The sequence below is a fragment of the Mesocricetus auratus genome, unplaced genomic scaffold (assembly GCF_017639785.1).
Source record: "Mesocricetus auratus isolate SY011 unplaced genomic scaffold, BCM_Maur_2.0 Super-Scaffold_100007, whole genome shotgun sequence".
Classification (NCBI taxonomy): domain Eukaryota; kingdom Metazoa; phylum Chordata; class Mammalia; order Rodentia; family Cricetidae; genus Mesocricetus; species Mesocricetus auratus.
In genome coordinates, this window is record NW_024429191.1 from 86,499,534 (window position 1) to 86,515,693 (window position 16,160).

General features: G+C 47.5%; 1 protein-coding gene across 3 annotated transcripts in view; it reads right to left on the reverse strand.

The window, feature by feature from the left end:
- Rgs9 (regulator of G protein signaling 9) overlaps window positions 1-16,160 on the reverse strand; it is a 68,212-nt gene that overhangs the window by 15,771 nt on the left and 36,281 nt on the right. For all 3 annotated transcript variants that reach the window (XM_005069983.4, XM_005069982.4, XM_040749989.1), the window contains 5 exons: window positions 8,920-8,949; window positions 7,868-7,929; window positions 6,946-7,059; window positions 5,017-5,132; window positions 297-384 (listed from right to left, as the gene is read on the reverse strand). In XM_005069983.4, coding sequence (XP_005070040.1) covers window positions 297-384; window positions 5,017-5,132; window positions 6,946-7,059; window positions 7,868-7,929; window positions 8,920-8,949 — 410 coding nt within the window. The remainder of the gene's footprint in view (window positions 1-296; window positions 385-5,016; window positions 5,133-6,945; window positions 7,060-7,867; window positions 7,930-8,919; window positions 8,950-16,160) is intronic.

The window sequence follows — 16,160 nt, forward strand, 5'->3', positions numbered from 1 at the left end:
TGGAAGAGAGGCAGGGCTAGACAGGAACATTCTGCTGCTGGAGCCATGAGTGGAGAATAAGATCTGTGCACAATTGCACCCCAAACTGGGCTCACCACCCATCTCACTCAGCTCCCTTCAGAGGAACCCTCAAACCTGCCCAACCTCAAGGAAGCATTTATGGCACCTCGGGTGCTGTGGCTGATTCTAGCTAGTCACAGCCCAGACAGCCACAAGGGTGTGGGACCCCCCCCCCAGCCCCATGCTGTCCCCACCCACACGAGGGAGGTTTCCCCCAAGACACAGCCAGTCCTCACTTGTAAATCTCCTCCGCTTTCTCCTTGACCTTGGACTGATCTCCGTACTTCAGGTCCTCACAAGCTTCCCAGAATCCCAGGTTCTCCCCTGCACAGGGAAGACAGGTCCATGCAGACGATGCCAGGTGGGAAGCAGGTGGAGAGAGGAGGAAATAAAAGTCAGGTGGGCTCAGCTCACTTGTGAGCATCTTCCTGTAGGATGAGTCACTGAGCACTGGACATCACACGAGTCCATGTCACTTAAGAGAGGCGGCCACGTCTGGGGTGTGGGGGGTAGTTGGGACCCAGTGATGGCTCACCTTCTAAGTGTCCTCTGTCCAAAACTGGATTGCCACCTCCATGCTTGAAGCTACTCACAGTGAGGATGCTATCCCGCCCTTCAGCAATACGTGGGGCAGAGCACCTACTAACCACTCCCGTGGGCTGCCATGTTCTTTTTCTAAATGGACATTTGTTTGTTTGTTGGGGGCACAGGTGAGGACATTAAAGGCAAAACTGCAGTCAGTTACGTCCATCGTGTGGGTCCCAGGGACTGAAGTCACCAAGCTTAGCCACAAGAGCCAATACCCACTGAGCCATCTTACCGGCTCCCATATTCTTTCTGGCTGAGAATGTATGTTTATCAGACACTTCCCAAACAGTTCACACGGGCTCATAGTTACCTATGGTCCCACTCTACAGCTGTGTCTCACGGCCATGTGACCTCTGCCCGCTTTGTTTGACTGAGCACAGGGACCCCACCTTCCGTATTCACCCCCCCCAGGCACCTTCCAGTCAAAAGGTCCTTGGAGTCTTTGAGAGCTGATGGCAGGTGCTTACAGGACACATGGATGCAAGGGGCATCTAGTGTCACAAGGACTAAATGAGTTTTGTTCCTTTAGACTGAGATATCGAGAAAAAAAAAAAGACCCTTGAAATCCTTACTCTCTTCCCAATTTCACAGTCATGTCCCAGTAATTCAAATATGTTGGTACAGTGATTCCAAGTTTCAATTTTACCTGAGAAAATAAGGATGGCGTCATCAATAAGTGAGTGTGTGTGTGTGTGTGTGAGTGTGTGTATGAGAGAGAGAGAGAGAGAGAGAGAGAGAGAGAGAGAGAGAGAGAGGGAGAGAGAGAGAGAGCACATACACACATGTGCGTACCCTCTAACCTGTGTAATGGACAAGGGAGCCCTCTCCTCTCCTCTCCTCTCCTCTCCTCTTCTCTCCTCTCCTCTGCTTCCACAATGCTTCCTGAGAGCTCCCAGTCATGCAGGACGGGCAGAGACTGCACAACTCTGCACTAGCTAGAATTTGTCCCACAACTACGAAGGCAAATATTCTTCACACAGAAGTCACAGGCCAAAGACTTTCTTCAACAGTCAATTGGTCTGACATCAAGACTTCTTGCTTATAAGGAAAAGAAAAAACATTTCATTGCTTAGGACTAAAATTAAATGAGCAGTTGTTCACAAAAGCCAAAAAGTGGGAACAACTCAAAATTCCCATGGAGGAAAAATGAATAAACAAAATGGGGCATACATTTGCCACGGAATACATTCAGTTGAAAAAAGGACAGAGAATCTCTTCGTCAGTCTCAGCTACCAACAATTGCACGCAGCTCAGAGCTATCTGAGGGAATCTCATCTGGGGGATTGCCTCCATCAGACTGGCCTGTGGTAGTTCCGTGGGACATTTGCTTGATTGATTATTGATGGAGGATGGTCCAGTCCACTGTGGCTGGTGTCATCTCTGGTCAGATTGGCCCTGACTGTATAAGAAAGGCAACTGAAAATTAGCCTAGCAGCAAGCCAGTAATAGGCATCACTCCCGTTTCTGCTTCACTTCCGGCTTGAGTTTGTGCCCCAGCTCTCCTCAGTGACGGACTGTGACCTGGAAATGTGAGCTAAATAAACCCTTTGCTCCTCAAGTTGCTCTTGGTGGTAGTTTTTATCACAGCAACAGAGAGCAAACTAGAACACAATGTTACATGAATGGACCTTAAAGACACTGGCGTGGTTTGAGTGAAAATGGCCCCCCAGAGAGTGGCACTGTTTGAAAGGGTTAGGAGGCGTGGCCTTGTTAGAGCAAGTATATCACTGGGCAGACTCTGAGGTTTCAAAGAGCCCATTCCGAGCCCCGAGTCTCTCTCTTTCTGTCTCTCTCTGTCTCTCTCTGTCTCTCTCTCTGTCTCTCTGTCTCTCTGTCTCTCTGTCTCTCTGTCTCTCTGTCTCTCTCTCTCTCTCTCTCCCCCCCCGCCCCCGGGGGATCCGGACAGCAAACTCTCAGCTACCTCTCCAGAACCATGTCTGCCTGTACGCCACCATGCTTCCCACGGTGACGACGATGGACTCAACCTCTGAAACTGTAAGCGAGCCCCAGCACCCACATGGCAGCTCACAGCCATTTATAACTCCTGTTCTAGGGGATCTGATGCCCTCTTCTGGCCTCTGTGAGTACCGGGAACACACACGGAGTACATATACGCTTGCAGGCAAAGCACCCATATTCATAAAAGTTTTTAAAAAATGAATAAATCTTTTTTAAAAACTCAAATCCCCATGAACTGATGGATGGATGTACAAAAGTGGCGTGTTCATACAGTGGAATCTATCTGTTGCAGCCACACAGAAGTGTGTAGCATGTAGTATGATCCCCATCATGAAAAGCACACAGAATACCCAAATCAGTGGTGAGCTGGGGGGCGGGAAGAACGGGAAACTGCGTACAGGTGTAAGGTGTCGCTCTCTGAGCTGTTCCAGAGTGAGCTAGTGTTGGCAGCCTCACAACAGCTCAGTGAACACATAAAGCAAAACAAAGTAGCAACAAAGTCACTGGATTGAGTTCAGGGTGGCGGGAGCATAATTCCAGTATTCCAGAGACTGAGTCAGGAGGATCGTGAAGTTGAGGCCATCCTGGGCTACACAGAGACCTGCTGTCTCAAAACAAAACAAAAAGATTAAGAACCCCTGGGAGGCAGAGGCAGGAAAATTTGGACATCGGGGTCATCCTCAGCTACACAGTGAATTTGATGTCAGTCCAGGTTACATGAAGCAACATTTAAAAACGGGAGGGAATGACTTCACACTAAATTTTGTTTTTAATTAAAATAGAAAACTAATAGTTTCTACTCCACATTCACACATGAATCCTTATGAATCTCCTTCTGAGACTGTCAATGATATGGTTTCAAAAATACAAGGAAAAAAAATTTTTGAAGGCTTGCTTTTGAAGCTCAACATGCAGTTTGTCTATCGGCCACTAGATGGCACCATTTCCACTTAACACCGGTTGCTAGGCACACATGCCTTCCTGAAACTCTCTTCTGAGGGTTATTACATTATGCAATTAGGATTGATTAGAGAGAATGGTTTACAGCAACCTATATTCTAATGCTATGCTCTGTGTGGGGTCGTCATCCAGACGATTTGCTTCAGGAGCAGGTCCACAGCCTTGGAGTCGCAATCCCAATCAAGAAGCTTCCCAGGGGTGGGATTCCATAAACAGACAAATCAATCCCATAAACACCAGGAATTGAATGTGTAATTGGTTCTAATCTTGCCTCATCGTGTTCCCAGATGTTTCTCAGTGGATGAGACACTCAGAGACAGACCTTTGCTAAAGTTCACGCCCTCTGAAGGCCTGGAAGAAACTGGGGCAAGGGGTTACACTGTGTCTCGAGTCACTTGTGGAACTCAAGACCACAAGGGATTGCAACTTAATCCAATTTAAAAAGGTATCCCTGGGCTGGGTCCAGGTAAACATGAGTTTAGAGACATCCCTGAAAAAAAAAAAAAACAAATAAAGACATCGCAAAAAAAAAAAAGACATCGCTGAAAGCCTGGGAGATAGCTTGGCGGTTAAGAGCATTTATTGCTCTACCAGAGAACCGGATTTCAGCTTCCAACAACCGCATGGCAGCTCACAACTCTCTGTAACTCCAGTTCCGGAGAAATATGATGCCCCCTTCTGTCCTCTTTGGGAACTGCATGCACATGGTATACAACTATACATGTTGGCAAAACACTGATACATATAAAATAAAAACAAAATAATCTTTTTTTTAAATCCATGGTAGGGTTGAATCTGCAGAACTTGTAAGAGGAGGGCAATACACTGGCAGAGAAGCTGGGGAAGCCAGCTTGCTCAGCTTCCTGACCTCTGACGCTTTACTTTCCGAGACGGTAGAGGGGCCAGAGGTCAGGAGAGTGGGCTAGAGGAACTCTGAGCAGCGAAGTGGGGGAAGCCAAGAAAGGATGGAGCCCTGGGAATTGTGAATGAAACTAATGCAGATTTTAGAGATGTGATACCCCTCCCCCCCAGACTTCAATGTCCTTCTGAGCCTATGGAGGGTCCTGTACCCTCTTACAACTGGAAAAGCAAGAAGCCCTGTTTAAAAGCCTTAACAAGACAGGGAAGCACCCACTGGGAAATCCCAAAGCCCTAGGGTGGACATTAAAGGGACAGTTCCAAAAAATAAACAGACAAACACAAAACATTGGGTGGAGAGTGCTGAGCTGTCACGCACCGAGCCCTGAGCACCTTCTTGTCTCGGGACACCATTAAACCACGCAGTGTGTCTCTCGTGCCTATAAATCCCAGCACTTGGGAGGTAGTCGGGAGAACTGTTAAAGGCCGTCTTCAGCTATAGAGAATTCAAGGCTAGCCTGGGCTGCATGGAATCCTGTGAGGGGAGGGCCGGAGAGGGGTGAGGAGGGAAGGAAAGAAGAGAGAACTCACCACTGAATTCCTTCTTGAGAAAGTACTGGAAGCTCTGCCGACCCTTGGGGTCCCGGATCAGCTCACTGAAGTTGAAGGCCCATCGCTCCACCCGCATCTTAGTTGGGACTTCCACCCTGCAAAGGTGAGGACCGGTAAATGCAACAGTCCTCGGGAGATGGGGGCTGTGCTCATCGCTGGCCTGGGTGGGAGTGACAGACATCAGCCTCCACCAACAGTCACCAGGTCCTCAGCCAAAGTCTCTAGGTGCTCTCATTTTCGTTCTACCCTCCAACCTCTGCTTAGACACACAACCCAAGTAGCCACTTGCCAGGAAGATGCAGCCTCCAACAAGTTCCCCTGGAAGTCACACCCAAGATGTGCCCTGCCAGAGCTGAGGGAGGGCCACCCTGGGAGGGGGGAAGTCCTCCTGTGTATATGCTGTCCTATTGGTTGATAAATAAAACACTGTTGGCCAGTAGGGAAGCAAGATAGGTGGGACTAGGAGTCGAAGAGAACTCTGGGAAATGTAGTCAAGGGTAGAGAGTTGCCATGTGATCCCAGGAAGAGAAGGCGCAAGTGTGGTGTTCTCGGTAAGATAAGACCTTATAAAAATATATATTAGTAATTATGGGATAATAATTAAGTCAGAGGTAGCCATTAAGAAACCATAGCAAGCGGACAACATCTTTATAATTAATACAGTGTCCTGCATGTTCATTTGGGACTGATGCGGCTCAGGGGCCAGGCTGGAGGGAAGAATGCACGTTACAGAGCCCTGTGCCAAAAATCCTTCAGGGCCAAAGAACTCAGCCTAGAGGCAACCTGTGAAGAGTCAGGCTGCCACCTTCATGCCAGGATAGACTCCCAGTGACATACTGGTGAGAGATGCTGTGGTCACAGCCAGCAGACAGGCACCTGTCACTCACCAAGACCTCCCTCTCACCCAGAACAGATATGGATGTCTGTGACGGTGGTATTCGTGATAGCTAAAAGCTAGGAAAGGCCAAACGTGCTTCAGCAGACAAGTGTGTGTGCATGTGGCATTGTCACACAAGGAACATCACTTGCCCATAACTGGGGCAAAACGCTGATCCAAGTCACAACATGGACAATCCTTGGAAGTCTAGCATGGAGTGAAAAGTGCGTAATGAAAGCCCCCATGTCCCATGAGTTCATCTACAAGAAAAATATAGAGAAGGAGAATGCAGATAGTCAGAAAATAGATTGACTGGTGATCATCTAGGAAGGTGCTTGAGGGATGGAGATTGGTGGGGGTGGTGGCAGCTAAGGGTACACATTTCTTTTAAAAACAACTGTAGTAGTGTGTACATTATTCTGTCAATATAACAAAAATTTAATTGCATGCTCTAAACAGATATATTGTACGACATACGAATTACAACTCAAAGAGGGAGGAAAATTGAGACAGCATCTCATGTGTACCAGGTTGGCTTTGAACTTGCTACGTAGTTTAGGAACCTGGAATGTCAGATCCTCCTGCCTCCCAGGTGCTGGGACTGCAGGCATGCACCATCATGTTTATAGTGTGTGGGGGTTGAACCCAGGTCTTTGTGAATTCTAGGCACTTTACTTCCTAAGAAGGAAGTACGTTTTGGGCTGGGGATGACTCACCATGTAAAATGTGAAGACCAGGGTTTGGATCTCGAGAACCCATGTAAAAGTCAGGAAGTTATAATAGCCACCAGCAATGGTCTCTCTTCAGAGGCAGAGACAGGATACCCAGGGAAAGCTAGGGAGACTGTGCCTCAATTATTAAAGTGTAGATGGGTCAAGGAAAACACCTATATCAACTTAAGGCCTCCATACACATGAATATATGTACCCACACATACAGAAACCTTCATTCAGACATGCAAGCACACCACACCACACACACACACACACACACACCAGACCCGTTAAAATCACAACATTTGAAATACATACAGTTTGGCATTTAAATCCCAGAACTGGGTATCATCTGTTATCCAAGGATTGCTTGGGAGGCAGCCTGACATGATGGCATCATTGGACGAGAACTGCTCACTGTACTTGACAATTCTGAAAAGTAGACAGAAAAGCGTCCCTAGAAACGCAAGAAAACTGCAGGGGCTAGTTGACCAGGTGCCCTCTCTTCTGGTCTTGACTTAGTTAATAAGAAGGCTTATTATTGCCTTCTGAGAAAAATGCCCAACAGCTCCTGGGACAGGCAGCTATTTGGAAAGATCTGCTCTGTTATACTTGGAAAGTATTGTTTTGTTTTGTTTTGTTTTGTTTTGTTTTGTTTTGTTTTTTCAAACAGTCCAATCCCCTTTTCAGAATCCCTTTGTCAGTTTTCTGTTCTTAGTTCACACACAACTCTTTCACGTGTCATCAGAAGACTTTACATGCCAAAGCTGATTCCGTTTGTCGGTGACATCTTGGAAACTACAATTGTCACAGATGAACCAAGGTCACTGAGCTTTTGGATTCTACCTCTGGCAGGATAACACCTGTGCTTGGAGATTTAATTCACTACCCACACCCTTTGGGATCTCCATGAGTCCTGACTGGGACCTCCTGAGCTAATGCATTACCTGATGTCTTATCTGTGTGTGAGGAACCATGGGTTCCTGCCATGACTCTGCCCATAGTGCTTTAGGGAGGATGTCACATGTTTTAAAACTATGAATTTGAGAAGATGTGAAAGCTATTTGAAGATTTTTTTTTACAGGAACCCAACCCACAGCCCAATACTGGGAGCAAACACTCACAAAACAGTTCATTGGAACCTAAGGTCATCCTACCCATGGCTTGTCACGTTTGGCTTAAGCAGACATTCTCTTGCATACCCTCATCTTTTAGCATGACCAACAAACCAGGGACATACCCTCCAAGTGACACTGAAGACTTCACTGTGGACCTCATTAAGGCCTGTTGGTAATACATGATCTGGAAGAGAGACAGTTGTCAGAAGAGATCTGTGGCTATTAGTCATGACTGTCTACTTGACAGTTTCCAGGATCTGGAAACACCTAGGAAACACACTGGGCATGTCTGTGAGGGGGTTTCTAGATTGGATTGAGATGGGAGGATCCCTACAAGTGAACAGCACCTTGCCGTGGGCTGGGGTCCAGGATTGAAGAAACAGAAAACGGTGAGCTGGGCAGCCGCATTCATCTCTCTGTTTCTTGACTGTGGGTGCCATGTGACCAGCTGCCTCATGCCCTTGCTGCTTGTAGCGCCCCCACACATGGTGGGCTATATCCCCTAAAGCTGTGAACCCAAACGAACCCTTCCCTCCCTGAGTTGCTTTTTGCCATAGCAATGAGCAAAGTGACTAATGTAATCTCCAACTCCCCACCCTTGAGTACCATTAACCATGACATCACACAGGGAGCCAAGAACACAGTCGTTTATCCATATCAATAGTGTGCCCTTCAAGTCAGCTGCCATGGCAACAACAGGACTCAGGTCCACACCTCAGACTCCTAGTTAACATCTTTAACCTGTCATGTATCAGTTTGAGAAAAGTCAACGGCTGGAGAAACTGTCCCAAGAAGCATGGAAGTGAGATAGGGAACTATGTTCTTAAGCCCTCCCTGCAGAGACTGGCCAGAGTGAGTAGCCCTGGCCAGATTCCACATGGATTTGTGAGGGCAGGGTCCAGCTTAGGGATGTAGACACCGCAGCCTTCACCCCCACAGTTCTCCCTGCCCATCCCTCAGATGTGTGGCTTCGAGGGACATCTCACATTCTGTGACTTGGCATTTGCTCCATCCCCATCTCACCATGGATGCAGCCCATTATTTTGGGAACAATTGTCTGAACATTGCACATGGATTTCATGTCACTACTGCACGCAGAGCATAAAGCCAAAACGCACACGATTCACCGGGAGATTTTAAAACCAAGCGTCACTGGAACTGGGAGATTAATTACCTCTTTTCTGACAGCAGTGATCGTTTGTTTCTGTAAAACAACAAAGAAAACCCATTAAATCGGTGCCGTTAAATCCATACAGTTCAAATGTCCATTTGAAAAGTAAAAAACACTCCTCATGAGAAAACTGCTCATCTTCTCATACTTTAAAAGGAGAGTCTCCTCACGCATAAAACCAAGGGAAGGACTATGTCTTCGTTCCTAAAAGCCAGTATGAGTTAAGGACCACGTTTGGGGCTGGCCTTGCTCTCCCAGTGTGTCTATAGAAACAGCTGAAAAGCGGGAGATAACAAGGGAAACTCGTGCTAAGATGCTCAGTAAATACGGTATCTACCACCCTAAGACTGACCATCTGAGTCTGATTCCTAGAACCTATGCAAAGACGGAAGGAGAGAACCGACTCCACGAAGTTGTCCTCTGTCCTCCACAGACATGCCATGTGTCCTGCTTGGTTGGTTTATTTGTCAGCTTGCCACAGGCTGGAGTTATCTGAACGGAGGGAACCACGACTAAGAAAATGAGTCTATCAGATTGGCAAGCCTTGTAGGCAAGCCTATGGGACATTTTCTTGACTAATGATTGATGTACGAGGGCCCAACCCGTTGCGGGTAGTGCCACCCCTGAGTCTTTCGGTGTTAAAGCAAGCATGCTAAGCACACCATAGAAGCAAGCGCTCCTCTGTGGCTTCTACTTCAGTTCCTGTCTCCACATTCCTGCCTTGAGTTCCTGCCTCCACTCCCCTCAGTGATGGACTGTGATCTGAGAGTCGTAAGCTAAAATAAACCCTTTCCTCCCAACATTCCTTTTGGTCATGGTGTTTTATTACAGCAATAGAAACCCTCAGCATGTATCAACACATGCACGACAGACAGACAGACAGACAGACAGACAGACAGACAGACAGACAGACTTACAGGCATTGTTAACAAAGGGAAACCACCTCTCACTAAGACATAGAAGGAGGGACAAGGGTGGAGAAACTCACAGGGACCTTGAACATCTGTTTTTCTCATTAGGAAGCATTTTGAATGAATTGTGACTGACACCACAAACTGAAAAGGATAATATAGTCATGCTTCTAAAACACGATGCACAAAATTCAAAAACCATAGTAAAACGCACAGCCGAGTCTCAGAGCTGGGCTGTGATGTGGGGAGACCACACTGGGCCGTGTGCCTTTGTGGAAGCTATCAAAGCAATTCAAGTCCATGCTGGGGATCAGGCTCAGAGCGTCCTCTGAACCTTCTGGGTAAATACAGAGAGGACAGGTCCATGGCAGGCTTCTCATTTAGGATCTCAGAAACCCCTGAGACATTCAGATCAGTCCCCAGCTGAAATCCCCCAGGAACAGGCTCCTTGCCTCCACCTTTCTGCCCTGGGCAATCCTTCGTGGTTGGGGCCTGTGGGAATCCCAGTCTCGGCTTTCCTACATGTGTCGTGTGGTCGTGTCCAAGGGCTGACTCTAATCCTACAGGCTGAGCCTCATAATTCCTGGCTGACTAATGTTGACGCTGCTAAATGAAACCAAATCTTCATCAGGAATAGGGTCACACATGCAAGAAGGACCCTGCTTCTCCTTAGCCATTGCAAAATGAGCCACTGGTCCATTGGCTCCCAGGTACAGGAGCCCCCAGAGCACAATAAGGAACGGTAAGAACACAGCTCTCCTCTCTCATTCACTCAGGGTATCATTTTGCCTTGTTGGATTGCTTTTAGATCATTGTTTTCCACAGAAAACCTATGAATTGTTCCTGGAGCAGTGCAAGGGGGAGGAGAAACTCAAATAAAGGTTAGATAGACCTCTCCGTTTTTAACTCACACATCCGACCTCTCTCACAGATCATCACGGGTTTTCTTTACAGAACCGTTTTATAATGCATATGTCACCATCAGAGCACAGCTGCTTCATTTAGAATCTCTGCCTAATGCAGGATAGATCCTTGACAAACACCAAATCGAGGATGACTCTGATGTGCTTCGGGGCTTAGAAAGATAAAGACTTTTTGTAAACTTCCTCTTAAAAAATCGGGAAACAATCTAGAGCAGTGGTTCTCAACCTTCCTAACGCTGTGACCCTTTAATACAGTTCCTCATGTTGTGGTGACCCCAACCATACACTGTAGTATTACTACTGTTATGAATTGTAATGTAAATATCTGATATACAGGCTATCTGATATGCAACCCTCGTGAAAGGGTTGTCTGATGGATGGAGAATGGTTGGTCTAGGGTCTTGGCAATCACAACGAGGATACTTTTCCTTACTCCCATTCTCTCTCCACACAGGGCTTTGTTTTAGAAGTCATATGTTTTGGATAGAAGGGGGCCCTGGGACCAGAATAAACTTGCATTCGCATTAGTATAAGCAAAGGCGTCTGTTAGAGCTTTGTTGAGGTGGGTTACTAGGAATCTAAGACCTCTGCTAACAGAGGAGCTGGACTCTTGGACGGTGGCTATCCCTCTGCAAATGCAAACCCATCTACGCTTCTTTGAACTATTAAAAAGCTTAAAGGAGAAAGATTTTATGTCTGATTTTGTGAGACCAAGGTTCTTAGCAGTTGTTAATATCTGCCACAGTAGCTTCTAGACAAACACTGGCCAAACAAAATTCAAAGCCACCTCTGCAATATGCAATGCTCAGGTGTGAGCCCACGAGAAATATGGGCCTCTAGCCTCTCTCCACCTCGCCTGTTCTCACAGCCTTCCTTTGCCTTGAGCTGGGAAAGCTGCAGAATGGAATGGAATGTCAGCCCTTTCATTTACAATTGAAACAAAGAGAGTGAAAGTCCCAACCATCAGGTGAGATGTAAGAACAGAAAACATGGCACCAAAGAGGTAAAGACCAATTCACAGCCAGATCTATGCTCTGCAGCCAGTATCTTAGACACCCTCTTGAAGAGCACCTAGGACCCACATCAAACTTCCCACCATCTATGGCCCCACAGTCAGCCCTGGGGCTTGGAGATCCTCGGTGCCCATGCGCAGAAGAAAGGAGCCGGCTGTCCTGTCACTCTCTAGGCCCCACAGGAAGTGTTGCTGGAAGTGACAGCCACATGCAGCACACACTCCATTTCTACCTCTGCTGACCTCCCTTGGCTTCCCAAGGGAGTGGCTCCCGTGGGGCCACTGTCTCCAGATGCAGAATCTTAATTCTTTTTGCATTTCATTCACTTTCTTTGTTTTCACTATCTTTTCAGAATGCTGCCTCTGGTGTGATTCCTCATCTTTCTTTTGATTCCTAGAATTACCAGTAATTTTCTGGGGTACCCTGCCTTCATTGTGCACTCTAATCTGGGGTAGGGACTGTGTGCTCCAAATAATGTCAACTGTAAGCACTTCTGTTTGTTGTTTTTTTTTTTTTTTTCAGATTTTTGGAAATCGATCCACACCTGATGAGGAATCTTGGGAATGGGGCCCAAGACTAAGCAGAAAATCGATTTATACTTCATCTATACCTTCTATCCATAAGCTAAGTATAATTTTAAAAGACATTGTCAACAATTGTATACATCAAATAAACTTTGTGTTTTGAGACAGGGTCTCACGATATATCCCTGGTTGTCCTGGAACTTGCTATATAGACCAGGCTGAGCACAAACTCACAGGGTGCTGGGATTAAAGACATACACTCCCATGTCCAGCCCCAAGTTTCACAATGTAAGCTTTTCCACGTGTGGCATCGTGTCAGTGCTCTTAAGTTTCAGACTTGGGAGAATTTTGAGTCGGGGTGCTCAGCCTAGGACAGGATCCAGTTGAATCCAAGACATCCTCACTAGTATCTTGGCTTGTCCAAGCAAATCTCAGTATTTAACTCTAGCTCTACCCACACCTGTCACGGACAGAGATCAGTTTCCTCTGGAGTGACACACATGTATCCTGTGTGCATACTGAATGAGGCCCTGCAGGGGGGAGGTCCCAGACTTTCCTAAAGGGTGGAGTGACAATCCGACCTGAGAGATAGGGATGACTGAGAGAAGCATATGGGCTTTGGGTCCAGACAAAAGTTAAAATCTACATGATCTTGGACAGTTCTTTGGCATCTCAAAGCCTTTGGTTTCTCATTTATAAAAGGCAAATGGGAAGGGGGCATTAAATGGAATAATATAGGCAGATTGTATATTGTAGAGACTCTAATATATAATGGCCATTAATTAGGGTTAAGATTACTGTTGCTAAAGATGACACATTCAGGGTGTGATATCAGCTCTCCTTACAAGATAAAATACTGTTCCAGGCAATAGTCAGGACATATCATCGTTTATCTGAAATTCAAATTTAACTAGGAATCATGTGGGGTTTTTTTTGTTTGCTAAACCTTGCAAACCTACTGTCAATATAATTATTATTTAGCCAAAAGGTCATAAAAAACATCATGCTAAAGTTATTAAAACTACACACACCCACACACGCTATGCAGTTCAGAGAAAACCACCTGGCGATAGAACAGGGCGAAACAAACTCTTTTTTTAACCCTGGAATTCGCTTGCATACCTACTCTTCTCTCGCATGTGGGCTCTTCTGGAGTGAAGCCGTTTCTATACTCCCACTTAAAATACCCTTCCCCATGCTAAGACCATTCTGCCTGGGGGAATCTCACAGTGCTCCATTCCTGAAATTCAAACAACTTGTTATCTTCCTCTTGAGGGATTTCCCAAATGGTGACAGACTTGTTTACACATCTCCTGGCCCCCGGAGGCTGGGGACAATTGTCGGGGGAGGTTAGAGGGGTCAGAGCTGTGCCTGAGAAGCATTGGGGTCCCTGTCACACAGGAGAGAGGGAGCCAGAAGACAGTCAAACAGAGAGGGCTGGGGATGGAGCGGCCCGGCAGGAGTCTACAAACAGGTGACATGGAGCACTAGCTGGGAAGACTGTGGGCCAGGCCCTGAGAGCAGACAGGGAGGAAGGAGCTGCGAACAGGGAGACCAAGACACTGAAGTTGCTAGTACAAAGCACACAGAGAGAGAGAAAGAGGAGGAGCCAGGATCTGAGGCTGGGACCATATGAGCAGACACTTGTCTGCCTGATACTTCCTGAGCAGGGAGAGGCAGGATCACCCACTCATAAATTGCAGGGACCAGTGCAAAATTAAAAACAAAATAACAAACATAAAAAACAAAAACAAAAATGCCCCTTCTTCAAAAAAAGAGAATTAAGAGAGAGAGAGACATACTAATACCCATCACTTTGTAAGATCACTTTAAAACCTAACTGAAATAAAGCAGGATAACAGCAAAGACATAAGTAACGATGAAACCCCATAACCCATCTCTTTCACAATACAATGAAATGCTATGATGGTAAGAATAACAGCTATCCTCAGAGTACCTCGCATGTTGTATATTGGTCTCGATACTTCCATAAATGATCCTGCTTAATCTCCTAAAGAAGTAAAGTTGGGTGCATTCTATAAATCATGAACGGCCCAGGGGCTTGGCAGAAAGTGGAAGAGCTGGGTTCCTTCCGGGGGGGGGGGGCGCCTAGCTCTCTTCAGCACCTTGTTGTCTCTGGGTAACAGTGTGACCCCATCTGAGCAGCACTAGATGACAGTGTGAGCCCTCCTGGGGTGGAGGAGGGAATGAGGCGGAAAGCTCAGTCAGGACCCCTAAGCTCACTAGTGCCTGCTCTCTACCCAGGCTTCTCCTCGTAGGGCAGAATGTTCTTTGGAACCAAAGAGGGATGTGGGGAGACATACGCACTAGACCTTTTGTGTGCCCTCAGGGTATAGGAACTGACAAGAAATTATATATACCGGGTCAGGCTCCCAGCCCAGCCCAGATTCTCCCAGGGCAGGGCAGCCTTACCAACCAGTGGCCATGGTCTGACGAAGCTGGCTGCCCAAGGCCCTGGCTACCTGCCAGCCTAACAGCCTCCATTCTCACGCTCGATGGGCTTTTGCCTCCGCTGAGCGGAAACAGCTGTCAAGAATTTCCTGGTTCTCGGAAATGACCCGATTCTTCACTGTGAGTTCTCCGAACTGAGACAAATAGCAAACCTTTGCCTTTCTAAGGCCTGGTGGAAGATGCTCCAAGCTCTCTGTGACCCTCTCCTCACAGTGCAGGAAATAAGGGGAAACAGGGTCACCTGATCATGAGAAATGTTGCCATAACACTCAGCCCCAGCCCCAGCCCAGCCCAGCCCCTCCCTGCACAGGGGATCTGATGGGCACTGTGCTTCAGGACAGGGAAGGACAGCTTGGGTGGTGTTCCTTCTTACTGCTCCAGTCAAAGTGCACACACGGGAGACAGAGAGCTGGTGAGAGAGACAGAGAGAAGCAAAGAGAGGTAAGCACACAGCAAAGAAGACACAGCCATGTAGAGCCCCCACCCCGCCCCCAGAGCCTGCACTATGCCACACATCCAGTCTGACCTCGATTTCCCTGCTCAGAGCATTGCCAGCGGCTGGCACAGCCAGGGTTTTGAGAGCTGGAAGACACAGCCCTTGGGTGAAGACGCTTCCTGGTCACACTCCCCAAAAGTCACCCAACCATGGGACAGCATAGCTCCGTGGCCACCCTCCAAAACAGACGACGTGAAGGTCCTGCTCTCATCTCCCCACACCCCACATCCATACAGCTGAGCCTCAGTCAGTTCCCGCATCCCACCCACCTCAGAGCCAGTGACGCCTCGCTTGCTGCTTCTACCTCCCCCTCCTCCACAGGAGACAGGTTTCCAGCGAAGTACATTATCCATTAAAAAAAAATCTCCCCCACCCGGGTTCTGTATTTTACTCGATGATTCTGTCTCCATAGCAACTGAGCCTACAAGACCTTGGCAGTGATCTGCTGTCTGACAAGGAAACGTGGAAGAGGCTGCTGGAAGAATGGCGGCTGGAAGCTGACTAATGTGCCCTAACTGTACCAAAGGAAGGGTCATCTTGGACAAGGGTCCTAACTACACCCCCTGGTGATGCTGTCTGGAGACTCTGCGTCCCCCTCCACACACCACAGTGGTACTTCCTCAGCCGCGTCCTGTTTTTCCTCTCTACCTTTGCATCTGCATCTTCCCCCCATCCAGACACACCCTTCCAGGTCCCCTCTTACGCCCTGAGGCCAAGCCTTAACCATGACACACTGGGTTGAAAATCTCACTGGATTTTCAAAGTGTGAGAGGATTCAGGCGTCACATGTGGCCTGCTCTGCAGTCTCCGTTCATTCACTGTGACCTTGCTCTCCCCAGACCCTTGCAATGGCCTACTCCTCTCCTCTCCCCCAACCCTGATGCCACAGAGCCATATACAAGAAC